The 17,222-nt window shown below is 40.7% G+C and overlaps 1 protein-coding gene across 3 annotated transcripts; it reads right to left on the reverse strand.

The window, feature by feature from the left end:
- Positions 1 to 2,363: 2,363 nt before the first annotated feature.
- atp5f1c (ATP synthase F1 subunit gamma) lies at positions 2,364 to 17,197 on the reverse strand. Of its 3 annotated transcripts, XM_080207707.1 has the most exons (10): positions 17,095 to 17,197; positions 14,182 to 14,216; positions 8,640 to 8,771; positions 7,817 to 8,021; positions 6,992 to 7,135; positions 5,935 to 5,999; positions 4,986 to 5,141; positions 4,402 to 4,498; positions 3,057 to 3,097; positions 2,364 to 2,510 (listed from the first exon to the last, which is right to left on the reverse strand). In XM_080207707.1, the coding sequence occupies exons 1-9, from the start codon at positions 17,190 to 17,192 to the stop codon at positions 3,088 to 3,090; spliced, it is 942 nt and encodes a 313-aa protein (XP_080063833.1). In that variant the 5' UTR covers positions 17,193 to 17,197; the 3' UTR covers positions 2,364 to 2,510; positions 3,057 to 3,087. The 3 variants fall into 3 exon arrangements, with proteins under 3 accessions (XP_080063833.1, XP_080063834.1, XP_080063836.1); XM_080207708.1 differs by lacking the exon at positions 3,057 to 3,097; XM_080207710.1 differs by lacking the exons at positions 2,364 to 2,510; positions 3,057 to 3,097 and having other exon boundaries at positions 4,398 to 4,498.
- Positions 17,198 to 17,222: the final 25 nt, after the last annotated feature.

Raw genomic sequence — 17,222 nt, forward strand, 5'->3', positions numbered from 1 at the left:
TGTCTTGTTGACAGGAGAAAGCCTAAAACTATCATATTCCAAATGTGGCCACATTGATTATCTGCAATAAGTTAGTGACTTATTTTGACATGTAGAGAAATGCAATGTGCGATGGTTATTTCCTCACTGATTTTTGTTTTACATTCTTGGGATAAGCTACAGCCAACATGTATTCCATATTCCTAATTGCCCTTGACTCAGCAGTAATGGGTAAAAGCACCTTCTTGTGGTTCAAGCACACCTACATTGCTGTGAAGGAATAATCCTAGGATGCAAAGACATGGGAGGGGATCTAATGACCTGTTCCCTGGAATGGCAGTTATTCGCTTTTTTTGATATTCCTTTTGATTTACTCAGAATATAAGCAATTTAACACAGATGAACGCAACAAAATAAACTATCTGCAAAGTGGCACAGTGGTTAGCACTGCTGCCTCACAGCACCAGGGACCTGGGTTCAATTCTGGCTTTTGGTGACTGTGCGTTTGTGTAGGAAAATTGCACTTTGTCTCCACATTTGTGTTTTCTTCTAGGTGCTCCACTTTCCTCCCACAGCCCAAAGATGTACAAGTCAGGTTGATTGGCCATACTAAATTGCCCCTTCTGTTCCAAGATTAATAGGTTAGCCAGATTAGTGGGGTAAATATGTGGGGTTATGGGTCAGCCTGGTTATGGGTCAGTGCAGTATATCTTCTGAAGTGACTAATGGAGGATTCATTGATTGAAGCATCAACATGGAATCAGTTTGGTTCCCAGTGCAGACTTGATGGGCTGAATGGCCTCCTTCTGCACTGGAGAGTTTCAATAATGGAAACCATCGATTCCCACCATTTATGAAAATTATACTTGATGTGTCCTGGAATTTTAACCAATCTCAGATATTGTTTCCAAATACTTATTTGGATGGTACAGCAAACAGATATGCACAGAATCATATCAAGAGTGTTCTGCTGCTTGAGCCTGATTAACCAGGTAATAATTTTCCTTCCTATAACTAAATCATTACAGTTGAATAGCATTTATGCTATTTTAAGTTCACTTATTCGGAACCATTTAGGTTCAATGTTGGTGCTTCATCAATTAATCATTCATTAGTCACTTTAAAAAATATACTCTTTGGTCAGATAATGCTTAGATTAGTTTCTTATAAATTCCCAAGTATTCTGTTGTTTTCCTGTAAGTTTGGACTGATATCATTCTAGAACGTTGATTCCAACTCACCTGATCTGTAAGTCCACTGATTTTCGTAGCTACTGCTGCCTCATAGTGCTAGGGACCCAGGTTCAATTCCAGCCTCGTGTGTGTAGTTTGCACTTTGCGCATTCTTCCCATGTCTGTGTGGGTTTCCTTCAGGTGTTCCAGTTCGGTTTGATTGATTGGCTATGCTAAATCGCCCTTTAGTGCCAGGCAAATTAGCAGGATAAATACATGGGATTACAGGGATTGGATCTGGGTGGGATTGTTGTCGGCGTAGGCTCAATGGGCCTAATGGCAGCATCCTGCACTGTAGGGGTTCTATGATTCTTTTCATTTTGCCTGTTGCAAAAGAATTGATTCTATTTTCCCATCAGTTCCATCACATTTTCTAACAATGCTATTTTTCACACCAGAACTTTCATATCCTTTTTCTTCAGCAAAGGATGGCCAGTGAGTGTGTTCATTTCATCTTCTCTATTTTAGGGTCACAAAACATTCAGAAAGTCTTCACATTCTACCCAGTCTCCATCTGCAATAGTTCATTTTCATCACTCTGGTACAGTCTTGCATCACCCCTAAAGCCTGCAATTTTTCCCTGGCATCTTCCTATGGATGAAACACCTGTGCTTTCACCTCCTCCCTGTCCAAGGCCTCAAGTGATCCTTGGAAACAGAAAATTACTTGTACTTCTTCCATTTTAAAAAAAAATTTGCTAGCCACAACATGATCACTTTGACACTGGAGAGACCAAATGTAAATTGGCTGACTGCTTTTTTGAATGCCTGCGTTCAACTGTAGCAGTAACTAAGCCTCCAGACACCTGCCCCTTCAATTCTTCATTGCACTCCCACTTTGCCTTCTCCGTCCTCGGCTTCCCAAACTGTTTCTTTCAATAAAGCTCAGCCCAAGAAGAAATAGAACCTCAAACTTTCTATTATGCAATTTACAGCCTTATGGAATTAACAGATTTTATAAACTTTAGACACAAACCATTTTTCATAAGACGGTGGGCACTCCCTTTGTCTTCCTTTTCCTCAGCTGAGGATATCCCTTCCATTGTGGTAGGCAGGACCTTGGACTGTGTTCATCTCATTTCTTGCACTCCCCCCCGCCCCGCCATCAAAATATTGCTTGTGTCCTCATCTTCTACTCCATGAAAGAAATCACTCACTGTGTAAGGTTTTTTTTATTGTATTATAATTTACAAACTGCAGAAGATTCCCATGACTTTAACAGAAATACTGTCCATTATCTTCAAACAGAAACTCGCTTTTATTCATTTCCACTGGCTTCTTCCTGGAGCATCACGTTTACCTGCAAAATTAACAATGTGATAAGCAATTGAGTTTCTCAGGATTATTTCCATTAAGTACAAATCCTATCTTATCTTCTCACCATTAAGGTGAGTTTCTGTCGGTGTGAAAAGTATGAAATGTTTATTTTCAAATCTACTATTAAACATAGTGCACAATCAGGACAAATTAAAAGCATTGCAATTCTGCATTCAAATCTAATGGTACAAAGCAATTTTAAAAAAAAAAAATCGGTATGACGACCTGGAGTTATATTTCCAGTGCTTCATACTGCAAACTGTTAGACTGGCAATTCCTTCAGAAGGATGAAAGTCTGGTATTTCATATTTGTGATCTGGACTTGGTGCCTAACCAATCCTGGTTAACTGCTGAATAAGATTTGTGACTAAAATTGTACTAGAGAAAAGACTGGTTTTCTGTTCTCTTCAATGACTTAAGTTACACATCGAGCAGACAGAATAGGAAGATCTATTCTACAATTTGCTACCAGGCGTTGTATGTTTAACGATCCTTTTTTTTTGCCGCCTATACCAATATAAACCATTACCTCTTTGTGGTCCGAAAATGCTGCCGAGAGCTTAAAAACTCCTTGTAATCGCAGAAAGTAAAAAAAGGAAATATAATGATTCATGAAGCTGTACATGCGATTCAGTCATGGCCAAATTTAAGCCCAAAGTAACAAAGACTGCATGCCAGATGCATAAAAGCTATGTAAATTTAGTCAGAACAGCACTCAAATGTATTATGAAAATGATAAGCAAAAACACTATGTGGAATGCACAGAGCTACAAATGAAACTATAACGCATGCAATTTAAAGCCACACTTGACAGGAACAGAATTGATGCAGTGACAAACTATAATGAAAATAAAGTGAAATCAAAGCTAAACTGATGGCACGCATTCACCTATAATCCAATGTCCCTATAGCAAAACGTGACAGGGATTATTCAACACTGCAGGATGACATGGTTAGCTGACACCATGAGCAGATAGGTGCCAGATTCAATTAATTGTACAAAAGAATACATAAAATAATACATTTGTGTAAGGAAGAATGGGGAAAAGAAATACACCTTAAAGGATAAGTTTCAAATGTAGTGGAAAGCATTGGGATTCCCATTCTCATATGTGGTCTCCAAGATTATGATGGGTTATAAATAATGCTATTTCAGTGATAAGCGAGACAATAAAGGATTGATCAAATTTAAGATAATCGCAAAAAGTTATAATGGGGCAGTTACAGCCAGTGCTGCAAAAAGGTGGTAGATCCTCCTTCACTGCGCTCCTTTTACACCTCGCTGCTGGAGCCTTTGAGCTACTTCACTGTTTCACCCTCACTTGGCCTGAATCAGGAAGCTCAGATAAGACAGGGGCTTTGGGTTTCAAGCAAAGCTAAGTTGCAATGGAATGGTGATCCACTCCGAGAAGGTTACAGGCCAACGCAAAACAATTGCTGGAATTTTACTGCCTCGCCTGCCTGAGACTCGTAAGATCCCGCCCGAGGCCAACGGAGAATGCCATTCTGTGAACTTCCCCTGCCCCGATTCCGCAGTGGGCATGTTGGTAAAGTTCCACCTAATGTCTTACTTCACAAACTCAAATGTTATGACTCTCAGAACATAAAGGAACAAAATACTGTTTAAACATAAATCATAATTTTGTGTAGCCTTAGGGTGTTTAAGAATCCCAAGAGTGTAATACAGCACCTGGCCTTAAATTATCACGTCCTATTTTTAAGTAGTTTTTGAATCCTGGCATCTAGATTTCACATTATTAAGCTCTCATTCTTCACCTTTACACCAATTTGTTTATAATAGATATTTTTTGTACATTGCTCACTAAACTCTCCCCCTCCCATAAATGGGATTATACATTCACCATTATACTTACAGAGCAGCAGCACCGGAGATAATCTCAATCAGCTCCTTTGTAATGACAGCTTGGCGAGTGCGATTGAACGTCAACGTCAGCTTGTCGATAATTTCAGCTAAAAGAAATAATTTTATTTAAGAATGTTACTTTATTTCATTGTCTGCAAAGGTAGCTACTGACTCAGTTAACTAACATTCTGTATTTACATAAAAAGAAATATCAAGTTGCTGAATATGATTTTCTACTGAAGGTACTGACTTTATATTGGCAGGATTTCTGCTGGCACTGACTGCCCTCCAGTACTATGCTCAAGTGGCCATCATTCACGTGTACACCAACAGCATGAACAGACTACTCCATGATGATCAATCCTACTCCCACCAGCACCCCAATGCTCACATACAAGGATGAGAAACCCTGAGCAGCAATTCTTTCTCTCTAGTGCTCCTTGTGTGACTTCAGTTAATTTACTACATACCTGGTACCAGCTTGACATCTTCCTGCTCTGTAGGGACTTACGCACTCATTGCATACATTTGGTGAACCACTAGGAAAGCTAGAGCTCAAAATATCTCTTTGAAAATACTGTACAAGTTTCTTACAAGCATTCTTGCTGGCACTATCCATAGCAGTCATCCTAGCACTCTGCTCGCTTGTAGTGGATTCCTTCAAGCTCAGGTAAATGATGTTTGCCAGAGAGAACTCCTGGTAGTTTCGCAGAACATCGGCATCAATGTCATCATAAACACTAAGGTTCTCTAGAAATAAAATCAAAGATTGATTAATAGTTAGGTTTTCAGAAACATGGATAAGTTACATATTCGACAGTGATCTAAAGTGTGAAAACAAGGACTAAATTCGAACCAAGTTCAACTTCTTCCATAATAAATGTAAAACAGAAATATTTTCTACACAAATACTTAGATATAAAAACCTCACTACATTTGATCTTTATGACAGTACTTGTGAGATTAACACAATTCTGCATAACAGCAAGATACATTGCAAGGTTGAGCCACAGAATTTCCCCAAGAACTTGCAATAAGACAATATATTCGAAACCCCAGAAAATGTCTACCACCATACATGAAATTAGATGACAAGCCCTTTCTCCCCCCAACTCAGTACCATCAAGTGGATCTTTAAATGTGACAACAGGTCTGCTTCCATGTCTGAATGATGAAGTACACATGAAGATGGTTTCCATTTATAATAAATTACATTGCAGTCAAGTGAGTTGCATCACTGCAAGAGTACTAACTGAAAGATTTATGTCATTACCCTGTTCTGTATTTCTTTTACAGCTACTTGTTAAAATATAAAATAACCTTTATTTTATTAGATTTGTTTTGTAACGTTAAGTGTAATGCATAACTATCTCTGCAGAGTTATTTGCTTAGACTCAATAGCATTTCTCATTGGTAGTACCAATGTCAGTTATATATTTTGAAATTGTATTGAGCTACCACGATGCAAAGTGGCAATTCAACAAGGTAAACCGGAGTAACAGGATATTCACTTATCTACCTTACAGACAGCATGTTAACTTACCAGAGTTTGAAAGAGCATCAAAAGAGAAGACTGGTTTCTCCTCAGTCTTATAGGAAATCACGGACCTAAAAACAAGGATAAGTTATTTGTGATAACATTTAAGATTCAGCGGGGAGACCCTTTTAAAAACAATTAAGCTGAGTCTGTAGATTACTGAAATATGTAGTGCACAAAGTGGAGTAAAAGCCACATGATCCCAAAGCATTTTTCTTAACTTAAATGGCACCTAATGTATCAAAATGTTTTCTTCCCCTCTTAGGTATCTAATGTGTCATAGATTCTGAATCAATAAACAAAAGACATGCACTTCCTCAAATCGATCATGAAAACAATAAAAGTTTATTTATTATTTATTTGTCACAAGTAAGGCTTAACACTGCAATGAAGTTACTGTGAAATTCCTCTAGTCGCCACAGTCGGGTGCCTGTTCGGGTCAATGCACCTAACTAGCACATCTTTCAGACTGTGGGAGGAAACTGGAGTACCCGGATGAAATCCACGCAGTCACGGGGAGAACGTGCAAACTCCAGACAGTGACCCAAGCTGGGAATCAAACCCGGGTCCTTGATACCGTGAAGCAGCAGAGCTAACCACTGTGCTACCATGCCATCCCAATAGTACTAGCATCTTGATTCAGGGATAAAATATCCCAGTGCAGAGATCTGTACTGTTGACATAATTATGGAGGAATTTCATTGTTGACGTGGACTAGCATGGATTCTGTGCTGTGAACAGGGCAGAAGCCAGTTTGAAGCGTTTGAAACAGGAAATAGAGAGAAATTGGTTCCATGCAGGGAAACAATGCCATGTGTGTGGGGGATGTGCTGCTTAAGTGAATCAGCTATGTCAAAGTTGACCATTAGTGTCTGGGGGATTACCAGGGTAAATACGTGAGGTTATGAGGATCAGGCCTGGGTGGGATTGTTGTTGACATGATGGGCCAAATGGCTTCCTTCTGCATCGTCGGGATTCTATGATAATTGGGTAAACAATGCTTAGGAAAAGTAAAACATTAACAATATATTCTTTTGGACCAGTAGCTGGCCAAGCAACCTACCTAAATTTGTTGAATATAATAGCTCCTTTATCAAAGTCAAAGCCAGAGTTCAAGAGCTCAGAGGCAATAACTGAAGCATCACCAAATGTTGGTGGTTTCCGGCCAACCTCCTTAAACATCACCAGCATGTGACTTCCATGATTTCTGCAATTTAAAACAAAAACAGAGACAGACTCATTTGTTTTGAAAAGTTATAGATTGTTACCTTCCCACCATTTTTGCAGATGTGGTTTTACAACCTCTGAAATCGATGCCACTTTGCCTTTAATTTGTTAAACTAAGATATTGCTAAAACTGGTATCGGAGTATTACCTTGCAATTACACAAATATTGTAGCAGGCACTTTATAATTTAGCTCAATTCTGCATTGCTGTCAGTGATGTAAACCTCCAATTTTTAAGAATAGATTAAAATTTTGCAAGCAATCTGAACAATTGTCTTTAACCGCTTCGTACAGCAAAAACTGAAGACACAGTTAGTCTGGCGCCAAGAATTTTGCATCTTAAGACTGGTATAATATTATCAAATCCAGCATAAGATGAAGTCTAATATGGAAAGAGCGTCAACTGCAAAACCAGCAGTTCAAGTAGTTACAACAGCCTAAATGATGCTGGGGAAAAATAATGAACATTTAAGATGCACTTCTCCCAGCTAATGTTATGGAAGGTAACAAGCCATTTAAAATGTCATTACTAAAGTAGCAAAAAAAGCGGTGGTGGTAAGTATTCATATCATCTCAAAGCTACAGCATTTTAGCCAAGAATAGATTATCAATGTCCTTTGTTATTCAGCATGAATGTTCTCAAGCTCAAAGCCAACACATACCTATACAGCAGTGCTCTCAGCTTCTCACCAATTGTAGCAACCTTAACCTCTTTTCCTGCAGCAGTTAATTCCTGTATTTGACTTCTTATACTCTTAGCAACACTACTGTGGATACCACCACAGAGACCACGGTCAGAGGACACCCCAATGATCAGGTGTCTGGCTTGTTCTTCAGGAGGTTGAATTTCTGCCTTGTCATATAGAGCTTAAAAAACAAAAGGCTCATTAATAAAACTTGTATTCATATACTGCCTCTTCGCACTCATCAAAATAAGAACATAAAAGCACTTTTCAGATACAATCAATTCAAGTGTACAGCCTTCAATGTAAACAACCCAGCAGCTATCTTGCATAGCAAGATCCCATAAGTGGTGCAAGACGTGCTCAGTTTTTGGTGGAATTTGTTTAGGAAAAATGGCCAGCAAGAATCTACAAATAAATTATGTAGTTCTGTGGAAACACTAAATGGTGCAGGCTGCATAATGTACCAGAAACATCTTATTTGCACTGTATCTGATTACGTGCTCATTTACAGAATCTAAGTTTGACCAAGAGTCGTTTGCAAACAAATGAAATTGCTCGAACATTAAGATCAATAACCAGTTTTGCTCCAGCAGGAGTCACAAGACAGCATTAAGTGAACAAACTGATTCAGCTAGTTTCAGTCTCTCAGAACCCAACAGTTAGGGGCATCAACCAAAAAAGTTCCACATTCTTGTCCACAAATGCGGTATCTGTTACTAGGTGAGAAAGTCTGCCTACATCTCTATATTAAAATGTAATTATTCAATCATTGTAGGTCAATTGTTTTCTGTTTTCATACCAAGTGCTCCCGTTCCATAAATTCTTGCTGGTTTCAGTTCTCTCTCTGCTCTTGCATATTTAGCTGCAGCCACCATTTTCATGGATTGGGTAATCTTCTGGATGTTTTTGATGGACTTCAAGCGCCTGGTGACTGAAAGTAGGCAAATATTTAATCAGATAGCAGTTTATCAGGGCAATACTTTCACATGCCATAGCCAATACATTTTTCCATGAAGTCACCTTGTTCTACCAGCTTTTAAATATCATGTTCATCATCGCCAACCGTGGTTTCCTCTGGAAGAATATGAAAATCTATATTATGGCAGAAATACCTACTCAAATAGTAAAATTATCCAACTAAAAAAGGATTCATATTAATGAGAATGTCTGGCTGCATTCATTGTTTTCATTTCAATTAGGACTTTTTCCTATCTACTTGCACAAAAATAAAGAAGCCAATATTGAAGAGAGGGCATTTGTCAACTTCGTTCCTTTTTATTTTAAAAGAGTCCTTTGCCCCCAATATTTGGATCAGCGGTCTTTTTGATTCCAAACACAGGAATTCAGTAATAAAAGGATTATTTTAAAAATCAATCTCAATCTAATCTCAACACTGCTCGTGCTGTAAACTTGCTTCACTTTTTAGAACATAAGACCTAGGGGCAGGAGTAGGCCATCTGGCTCCTTGAGACTGCTCCACCATTCAATAAGATCACGACTGATCTTTTTGTGAACTCAGCTCCACTGACCCGCCTATTCACTATAACCCTTAATTCCTTTACTATTCAAAAATCTATCTTTGCCTTAAAGACATTCAATGAGGTAGCCTCAACTGCTTCACTGGACAGGGAATTCCACAGATTCACAACCCTTGGGGTGAAGAAGTTCTTCTTCAACTCAGTCCTAAATCTGCCCCCTAGTTCTAGTTTCATCTGCCAGTGGAAAGAACCTCCCTGCTTCTATCTTATCTATTCCCTTCATAATCTTATACGTTTCTGTAACATCCCCCCTCGCTCTTCTGAATTCCAGTGAGTATGATCCTCATAACCAACCGTCTCAACTCTGGAATCAACTTAGTGTATCTCCTTTGTATCCCCTCCAGTGCCAGTACATCCCTTCTTCAGTAAGGAGACCAAAACTGAACATGCTTCTCCTCCAAGTGTGACCTCACCAACACCTTATACAGCTGCGGCATAACTCCCTGTTTTGAAACTCCATTCCTCTATCAATGAAGTACAAAATTCCATTTGCCCTCTTATTTGCTGCATCTGAAAACCAACTTATTGCAATTCCTACCAAAATGGATAGCCTCACATTTAGCAACATTGTACTCCATCTGCCAGACCCTTGCCCACTCAAACTGTCTATATCCCTATGCAGATGTTGTCTTCTGCACCTTTTGCTCTACCACGCATCTTAGTGTCACCTGTGAACTTTGAGACACTACACTTGGACCCCAGCTCCAAATCATCTATATAAATTGTAAACAACTGCGGTCCCAACATTGATCCCTGGCGCACACTAGTAGTCACTAATCACCAACCAGATAAACACACATTTATCCCCACGCCTGGCTTTCTGTTAGTTAACCAATCCTCAATCCATTACCTGTTATGCTGCGAAACATTAACTTATGCAGCAGTCTTTTGTGCGGCACCTTATCGAATGCCTTCTGGAAATCCAGATACACCACACCCATCAGTTCCCCATTATCCACCATGCTCGTAATATCCTCAAAGAATTCCAGTAAGTTAGTTACATGTGTTCTTCAGAGCAGTGTACTTGGAAAGTGCTGGTGGTGAGTGGCTGAATACCTGTTTATTTCGAGATTTTTTTTCTCCTTTTCCTGTTCGCGAGGTTTTTGTTTGTTTTTTCTCTCCGTTGCGGAAGTAGCGCGGAAGTATAATAAGAAGGCCGCAGTAGACAGCGGGCAGCAGAGTGAACTGGGAGCAGAGTGAGAGCTGTAAGGGCTTTGGCTCACTGGGCTCAGGCGAGAGCAGGCATAGGCGAGGTGGGTGTTTCTGTTGTTGTCTTTCATCTTTTCCCTTTTTGTGTTTTGATCCCCAAAGGTACTCAGATAAATGGCATACTCAACTGGAAGACGAATTAACTGCATTCGGTGTCACATGTGGGAGTTTCTTGGGACAACTTGTGTCCCGAAAGTCCACATCTACGCTAAGTATTGGGAGCTGCAGCATCTGAGAGACCGGGTCAGGGAGTTAGAGCTGAGGCTTGAGGATGTACTTCTAGTAAGGGAGAATGAGGCAATAATGGATATGAACCATAGTCAAGTGGAGATACCAGGGCCTGGGGGGGGGGGGGGGGGGGGTTTAGAAACAGGTGGGTACCCGCTAGGAAGGGGAAAAACCGTTAGGAACGGAGAGAGCATTGGAAGAATACAGAGACAGTAGGAGAGAGCTCAAAACGGGGAGGTAGCAGGGTGAAAAGGGGGCATGAAATGGTCTTGGCAGACAGGATTAAGGAAAATCCAAAAGCATTTTACTCCTATGTTAGGAATAAAAGGGTGGTTAGAGGAAAAATTGGTCCTCTTAGGGACAGAGAAGGGGAATTAAGCCTAGAGTCCAAGGGAATGGGGGAGATCCTGAATGAATACTTTGCATCAGTATTCACGAAAAAGAGGGACCTGTTGTCAGGTACTGTCTTGGAGAGAGTTGTAGACCCGTCAGAGGAAATATCTATTACAAGGGAGGAAGTGTTAGGGTTTTTAGGTAGTATTAAAACTGATAAATCTCCGGGGCCTGATGGCATTTATCCTAGGCTGCTTAGGGAGATGAGGGATGAAATTGCTGGGCCTCTAACGCAAATCTTTGTCTCTTCTTTGGACACAGGTGAGGTCCCAGGGGACTGGAGAATAGCGAACGTGATACCGTTGTTTAAAAACCCAGGTAATTATAGGCCGGTGAGTTTGACGTCAGTGGTAGGGAAGTTGTTGGAAAGGATTCTTAGGGATAGGATGTACAAGTATTGAGTGTGGCAATTTGATCAGTGATACGCAGCATGGATTTGTAAAGGGGAGGTCGTGCCTTACGACTCTGGTAGAATTTTTTGAGGAGGTGACAAAAACGTTCGACGAAGGACAAGCCATGGATATCGTCTAAGTGGATTTCAGGAAGGCGTTTGACAAAGTCCATCATGGTAGGTTGGTGGAAAAGGTTAAGGCTCATGGGATACAAGGACAGGTGACTAGATGGATTGAGAACTGGCTTAGTAATAGGAGACAGAGTGGTAGTGGAAGGGTCCTTTTCTAGCTGGAGGACTGTAACTAGTAGTGTGCCGCAGGGCTCAGTACTGGGACCTTTGTTATTTGTAATATACATAAATGACTTAGAAGAAGGAGTAAGTGGTGTGATCAGCAAATTTGCAGAAGATACAAAGATGGCTGGACTTGCTGATAGTGAGGAGCAGTGTCAGGCAATACAGCAGGATATAGATAGGCTGGTATATTGGGCAGAGAAATGGCAGATGGAATTTAATCCAGATAAATGCGAGGTGATGCATTTTGGAAGAAATAATGTAGGTGGGAGTTACACGATAAATGGTAGGCCTATTAAGAGTATAGAAAAGCAGAGGGACCTGGGGGTGCAAGTACTCAAGTCCTTGAAGGTGGCAGTACAGGTGGAGAAGGTGACGAAGGTGGCCTATGGTATGCTTGGTATATAGGGAGGAGTATAGAGCATAAAAGCTGGCGTATAATGTTGCAGTTGTATAGAACGTTGGTCCACCCGCATTTGCAATACTGCGTCCAGTTCTGGTCGCCTTACTACCGGAAGGACGCGGAGACCCTGGAGAGAGTGCAGAGGTGGTTTACCGGTATGGAAGGACTGAGCTACGAGGAAAGATTGGGCAAATTAGGGCTGTTCTCCTTAGAAAGGTGGAGAATGAGGGGAGATCTAATAGAGGTCTATAAGATTATGACGGGTACAGATAGAGTGAACAGTGGTAAGCTTTTTCCTAGGTTGGATACTATTAATTACGAGGGGCCACGGGCTTAGGGTGGGGGGGCGCGAGGTATAACTCGGATGTTAGAGGGAGGTTTTTCACACAGAGGGTGGTGGGGGCCTGGAATGCACTCCCAAGTAGGGTGGTGGAGGCAGGCACGCTAGGGTTGTTTAAGGCTTACTTAGACAGGCACGAGCAGACTAGAGATGGAGGGATACAGGAGACTTTTCTAAATAAAGATCGAGAGCTTTGGGATGTTCCTGGGAATCAATTGATTCCTATGGACCTTCCAACATATTTCATGGCTCACTTGCTTTATTTCTGCGCTTCTGGGGATTTCGTAAATGTCTAAGTTTTGCATGTTTATTGATGTCTTTTCTTTTACTTAACAGGTGATTTGGTCGGCCTTGTTGACCAACAAGGGGCATACACGCGGTGGGTCGTACGAGGGCTGCTCTTGGATGTTGCTTCGAGAATTGCCTAGTGCTTCACGTTGTTAGTGTACGCTTAAACTGGACCATCTGACGGGCAACATGACAGCTCAGTGACTATCACCGTTTGCTTTGCAGATACATGGATTTGGGCCAGTGTCTGCGGGAGTTTGCACATTCTCCCCGTGATTGCGTGGGTTTTCTCTGGGTGCTCCAGTTTCCTCCGACATCCCAAAAACGTGCTCTTAGGCTGATTGGTGTAACAAATTGTCCCTAAATTAGTCTTCCCTCAATCTTCCCCAATAGGTGTAGACAAAGGTCACGGGTAGAGGAGGGCACTCAATGTTAAAATGGCGGTGCGGGCTCGTTGGGCCGAAGGGCCTGTTTCCCGTGCTGTTTTGTTCTTTATGACCTGCCCTTCATGAATCCATGCTCCACCTGCCCAATGGGACACTTTTGATGCAGATGTCTCTTTATTTCTTCCTTGACGATAGATTCAAGCACTTTCCCCACAACAGAAGTTAAGCTTCAGACAGAAAACTACTAAACTTATTTTATCCTGGTTTATACTAAAGTTTACATGCAATTTTTAAGGTTTTGTTTGATGCAATACCAAACTCTCGCAATGCAAATGTATGCCAGATTGCTGGCCTTTGTACATCCTATAATCAGTAAAAACACTGCATTCCAACAAATAAGTCATATGCACATGCAGAAATGCCAAGTGTCAGTACAGTATGTCTTTTAAAAATGTTATGGTACATAACATAATTTTTAACCAGGCAAATATAGACAATTAACTTTTCATGGATTGAAGATATGCTCATCAATCTCCCACAGTTGGTAATGTGGGTGGTTAGGACAGCCAATTAAGCTATCATTTTTACAATATATAGAGCCACAGCCAATGAGAAGCTTAAGTGGTGCAAAACTGCTCTTTCTATGTGATCTTGCCTACAATGAAACAGAAAGTTAATACCCATCTAACCAGTGATATCACTCATCTTGTTAGTTACCAACGCAGAAACCCATAAGATATTCATTGTTAATGCACCAAAGGAATCTTTGAAAACCATGATACCATAAAGGCACTCAGGTTAAAAACAGTCACGTGACTTGTTCGATATCTAAAAAATGTTCTATGATAATGGAAGAAAGTAGAATACTTACTGTCCTTCAGAGTCGCCATATTTCGGACTTGGCCCCTGTAACATAATTGAAACTAGATTTTAGCAATGATCAGCAAAAACATACATGTTATCTTGATGGGAAGAAACATACCTAATGTTTAAAAACAAAATTAAAGAATAGAGATTTTAACCTTTCTCTCAACACAGCAATGCTGGACAAATTGGCTACTGCAATCATGTCTATTGGCTGATTTTCTGGGATGCCTAAAGCTCTCAATCTGAGATGCAAACAGATAAATCCAGACTATAAACTTTGGCAAAGCTCTCCATGTTACAATTTGGTTGCTTAATGCATGAATTATCAGTCAAATTTCAAAAATATTGATCACGGTCTGTATTGTGCCAGACAGGTCAATGATGCTCAACTCTCTGCTTTGTTACGACTTTTTGGATTAAAGATCAGGAACAGCAAGTTATACTTTTTGATATTCCCAATTGTTCATGAAGGTCAACTGGTTCTATGTTCACAAGAGTCATTTAAAGACACCGTTACTTGTTGTGGAGATTCTAAGTGTACTGCTTTATAAGTGATCACAACTTCAGAATTTCAGAAATTCATCCTGTCTTTCACTGGAAGGTCAACAGAAAGCAATGTTTATTTCCTCTCTTTGCTGGGAACCCATAAATAAAATTTGATGAAATGCACAATGGCATGTATAGAGTTTATTATTACGCTATCACATGTTGTCAGTGGTGACATTTATATTAATAATATAAAAGGTGTCACAGAAAGAGGTTCTAGAGAAGTTGTGTTCTTGTCCTAGGGTTAAATAGAATAATTTATCACAGAAGACCTCACGTAAAACAGGAAAATATTTCCCCCTTGTCCAGAAGAGATTAAGCATTGTAACTCCAAGAGTGCTAACATCTTGATTCACAAAAAGGCAACTCTGAAAATCTTCCTTTACTCCACAAATCAAGCCAATTGCCTTATAACACTGGAAGCTGCAAGCAAAACTTAAAAGGAAACTTTGTATATTCAGCCCAACATTGAAAATAGTTTATATAAGTTAGTCACTTGAATATTTTCACATTGATTACCAAGCAAAGATAACACAACCTAATTCCACACAGTGGACCAGATTCAATTTCTGACCAGTATTAAATTAGCTAGCTTCTTTCAGATCAGTGATAAAGCAGTAGAATTAAGCAAATGTAAATAAAACACAACTTCCAACCCTTACCACTATACCTGTCAGAAAGTGTGAATAAGAGTCAAGGCCAACTTGTTCCCTTCTGTTATGTCCATCATAACAGAACAGAACATAACATTTAACATCGAAGGCCACAAGGCCTGTACTGCACTGTAATGTTCGATCAACAGTCATGAGGGGAACACCAATAGCTTAGCCTACTTTGTGTCCAAACCTTGACATGCAGAAATGACCAATTAATCACCTGTTGCTGCCTTTGGTGCTATATCCCAGTCAAAGTCACCTATTGTGTGAAATGGCAGGCAAATTGCAAATTTTACAATTGCAAATTTTACAAATCTCACTACAATAAAACAAAAGCACAATGCTGCAGATATTGAAAATCTGAAATAAAAATAGCAAATGCCGGAAAAACTCAGGTGTGACAGCATCTTGAGAGAAAGTTAATTTTTGAGTCCTTCTGATTCTTCATTCTGAACAGCATTCTATTTCACACTCAAGGATTTGTCATGCATTTCCAGCACTTCTGTTATAATTTTATATTGTCAATCACGATTTTTCTGCCCAATTTACCCCTCAGGTGGATAGTCAAACAAAAAACCCATGACATTATTGAAGACAAGGTCGTTAACCCAGTACCCTGATCAATATTTATCCTCAACATCAGAAAAGCTTTAAGTTTTCCCAAATGAACATAAGAACATAAGAAATAGGAGTAGGCCATCTAGCCCTTCGAGCCTGCCCCGCCATTCAATAAGATCACGGCTGATCTGAAGTGGCTCAGTTCCACTTTCCCGCCTTCTCCCCATAACCCTTAATCCCCTTGCCTATCAAAAACCTATCTACCCATGTCTTAAATATATTTAGTGAGGCAGCCTCTACCACTTCAACAGCAGAGAATTCCAGAGATTCACCAGTTGCCAATGGTGACATTTACTTTAGATAAGTTAAATTGCGTTTATTTATTAGTGTCACAGTAGGTTTACATTAATGCTGCTATGAACTAACGATGAAGACCCCATGTCTCCACACTTTGGCAGCTGTTTGGATACACTGAGGAAGAATTTAGCATGCCCGATACACCTAACTAGCATGTCTTTCAGATTGTGGGGGGAAACCAGAGCATCCAGAGGAAACCCATGCAGGCACAGGGAGAACATGCAGGCTGCACACAGTGACCCAAGCCGGGAATTAAACTCAGGTCCCTAGCACTGAGAGGCAGGAATGCGCCACCAAGCCGCCCTGGTCATCATATTGCTATGGGGGCGGGGGGGGAAGAAGCGGGGAGCTTGCTGTGAGCAAATTGGCTGTCAGATTTACAGCATTACAAGAGGATCTATAGTTTCATTGGCTGTAAAGTGCTTTGGGACATCCTGTGATATGGAAGGCACTATACAAATACAATACTTTCTACTTAAACAACTAGTCATCCCTCCCCAGCAGAAAGGAAGAAACTCCCCAGTAAGTGACTGCCCGGCATGGGGGCTCAGGTTAAATACAATCCTGGGATAGTGGGCATGCAGAAAGCATTGACAAGCCATGAGAGCCTTTCCAAATGAGTGTAAGCTCAGTGTACCAGGGCCTCAGGATTTCCTCTGGAAAAGGCCTCCAGCCTTGGAGGGGGTCATGCAACAAGTTCAAAAACACCGGGGTTACATCTGACTAGAACCTAAAACAGAATACTCTTCCCCCGAAGGAGCAGGCTGCCCTCTCCTGACTGCCAGAACCATGTCCTTTACCATTGGGGCTGAAAGAGCAGAGCGGAGCCACTTCTCGCGAACATGGTGAATCCTCCCGAGCGGATGCGGCTGAAGGTCAGACAGCGGCGACCGCGCATGCGCCTCCCCCCCGTGATGCCAGACACACG

This window comes from Carcharhinus amblyrhynchos, chromosome 19 (genome assembly GCF_965287045.1).
Source record: "Carcharhinus amblyrhynchos chromosome 19, sCarAmb.v2.hapA, whole genome shotgun sequence".
Taxonomy (NCBI): Eukaryota; Metazoa; Chordata; class Chondrichthyes; order Carcharhiniformes; family Carcharhinidae; genus Carcharhinus; species Carcharhinus amblyrhynchos.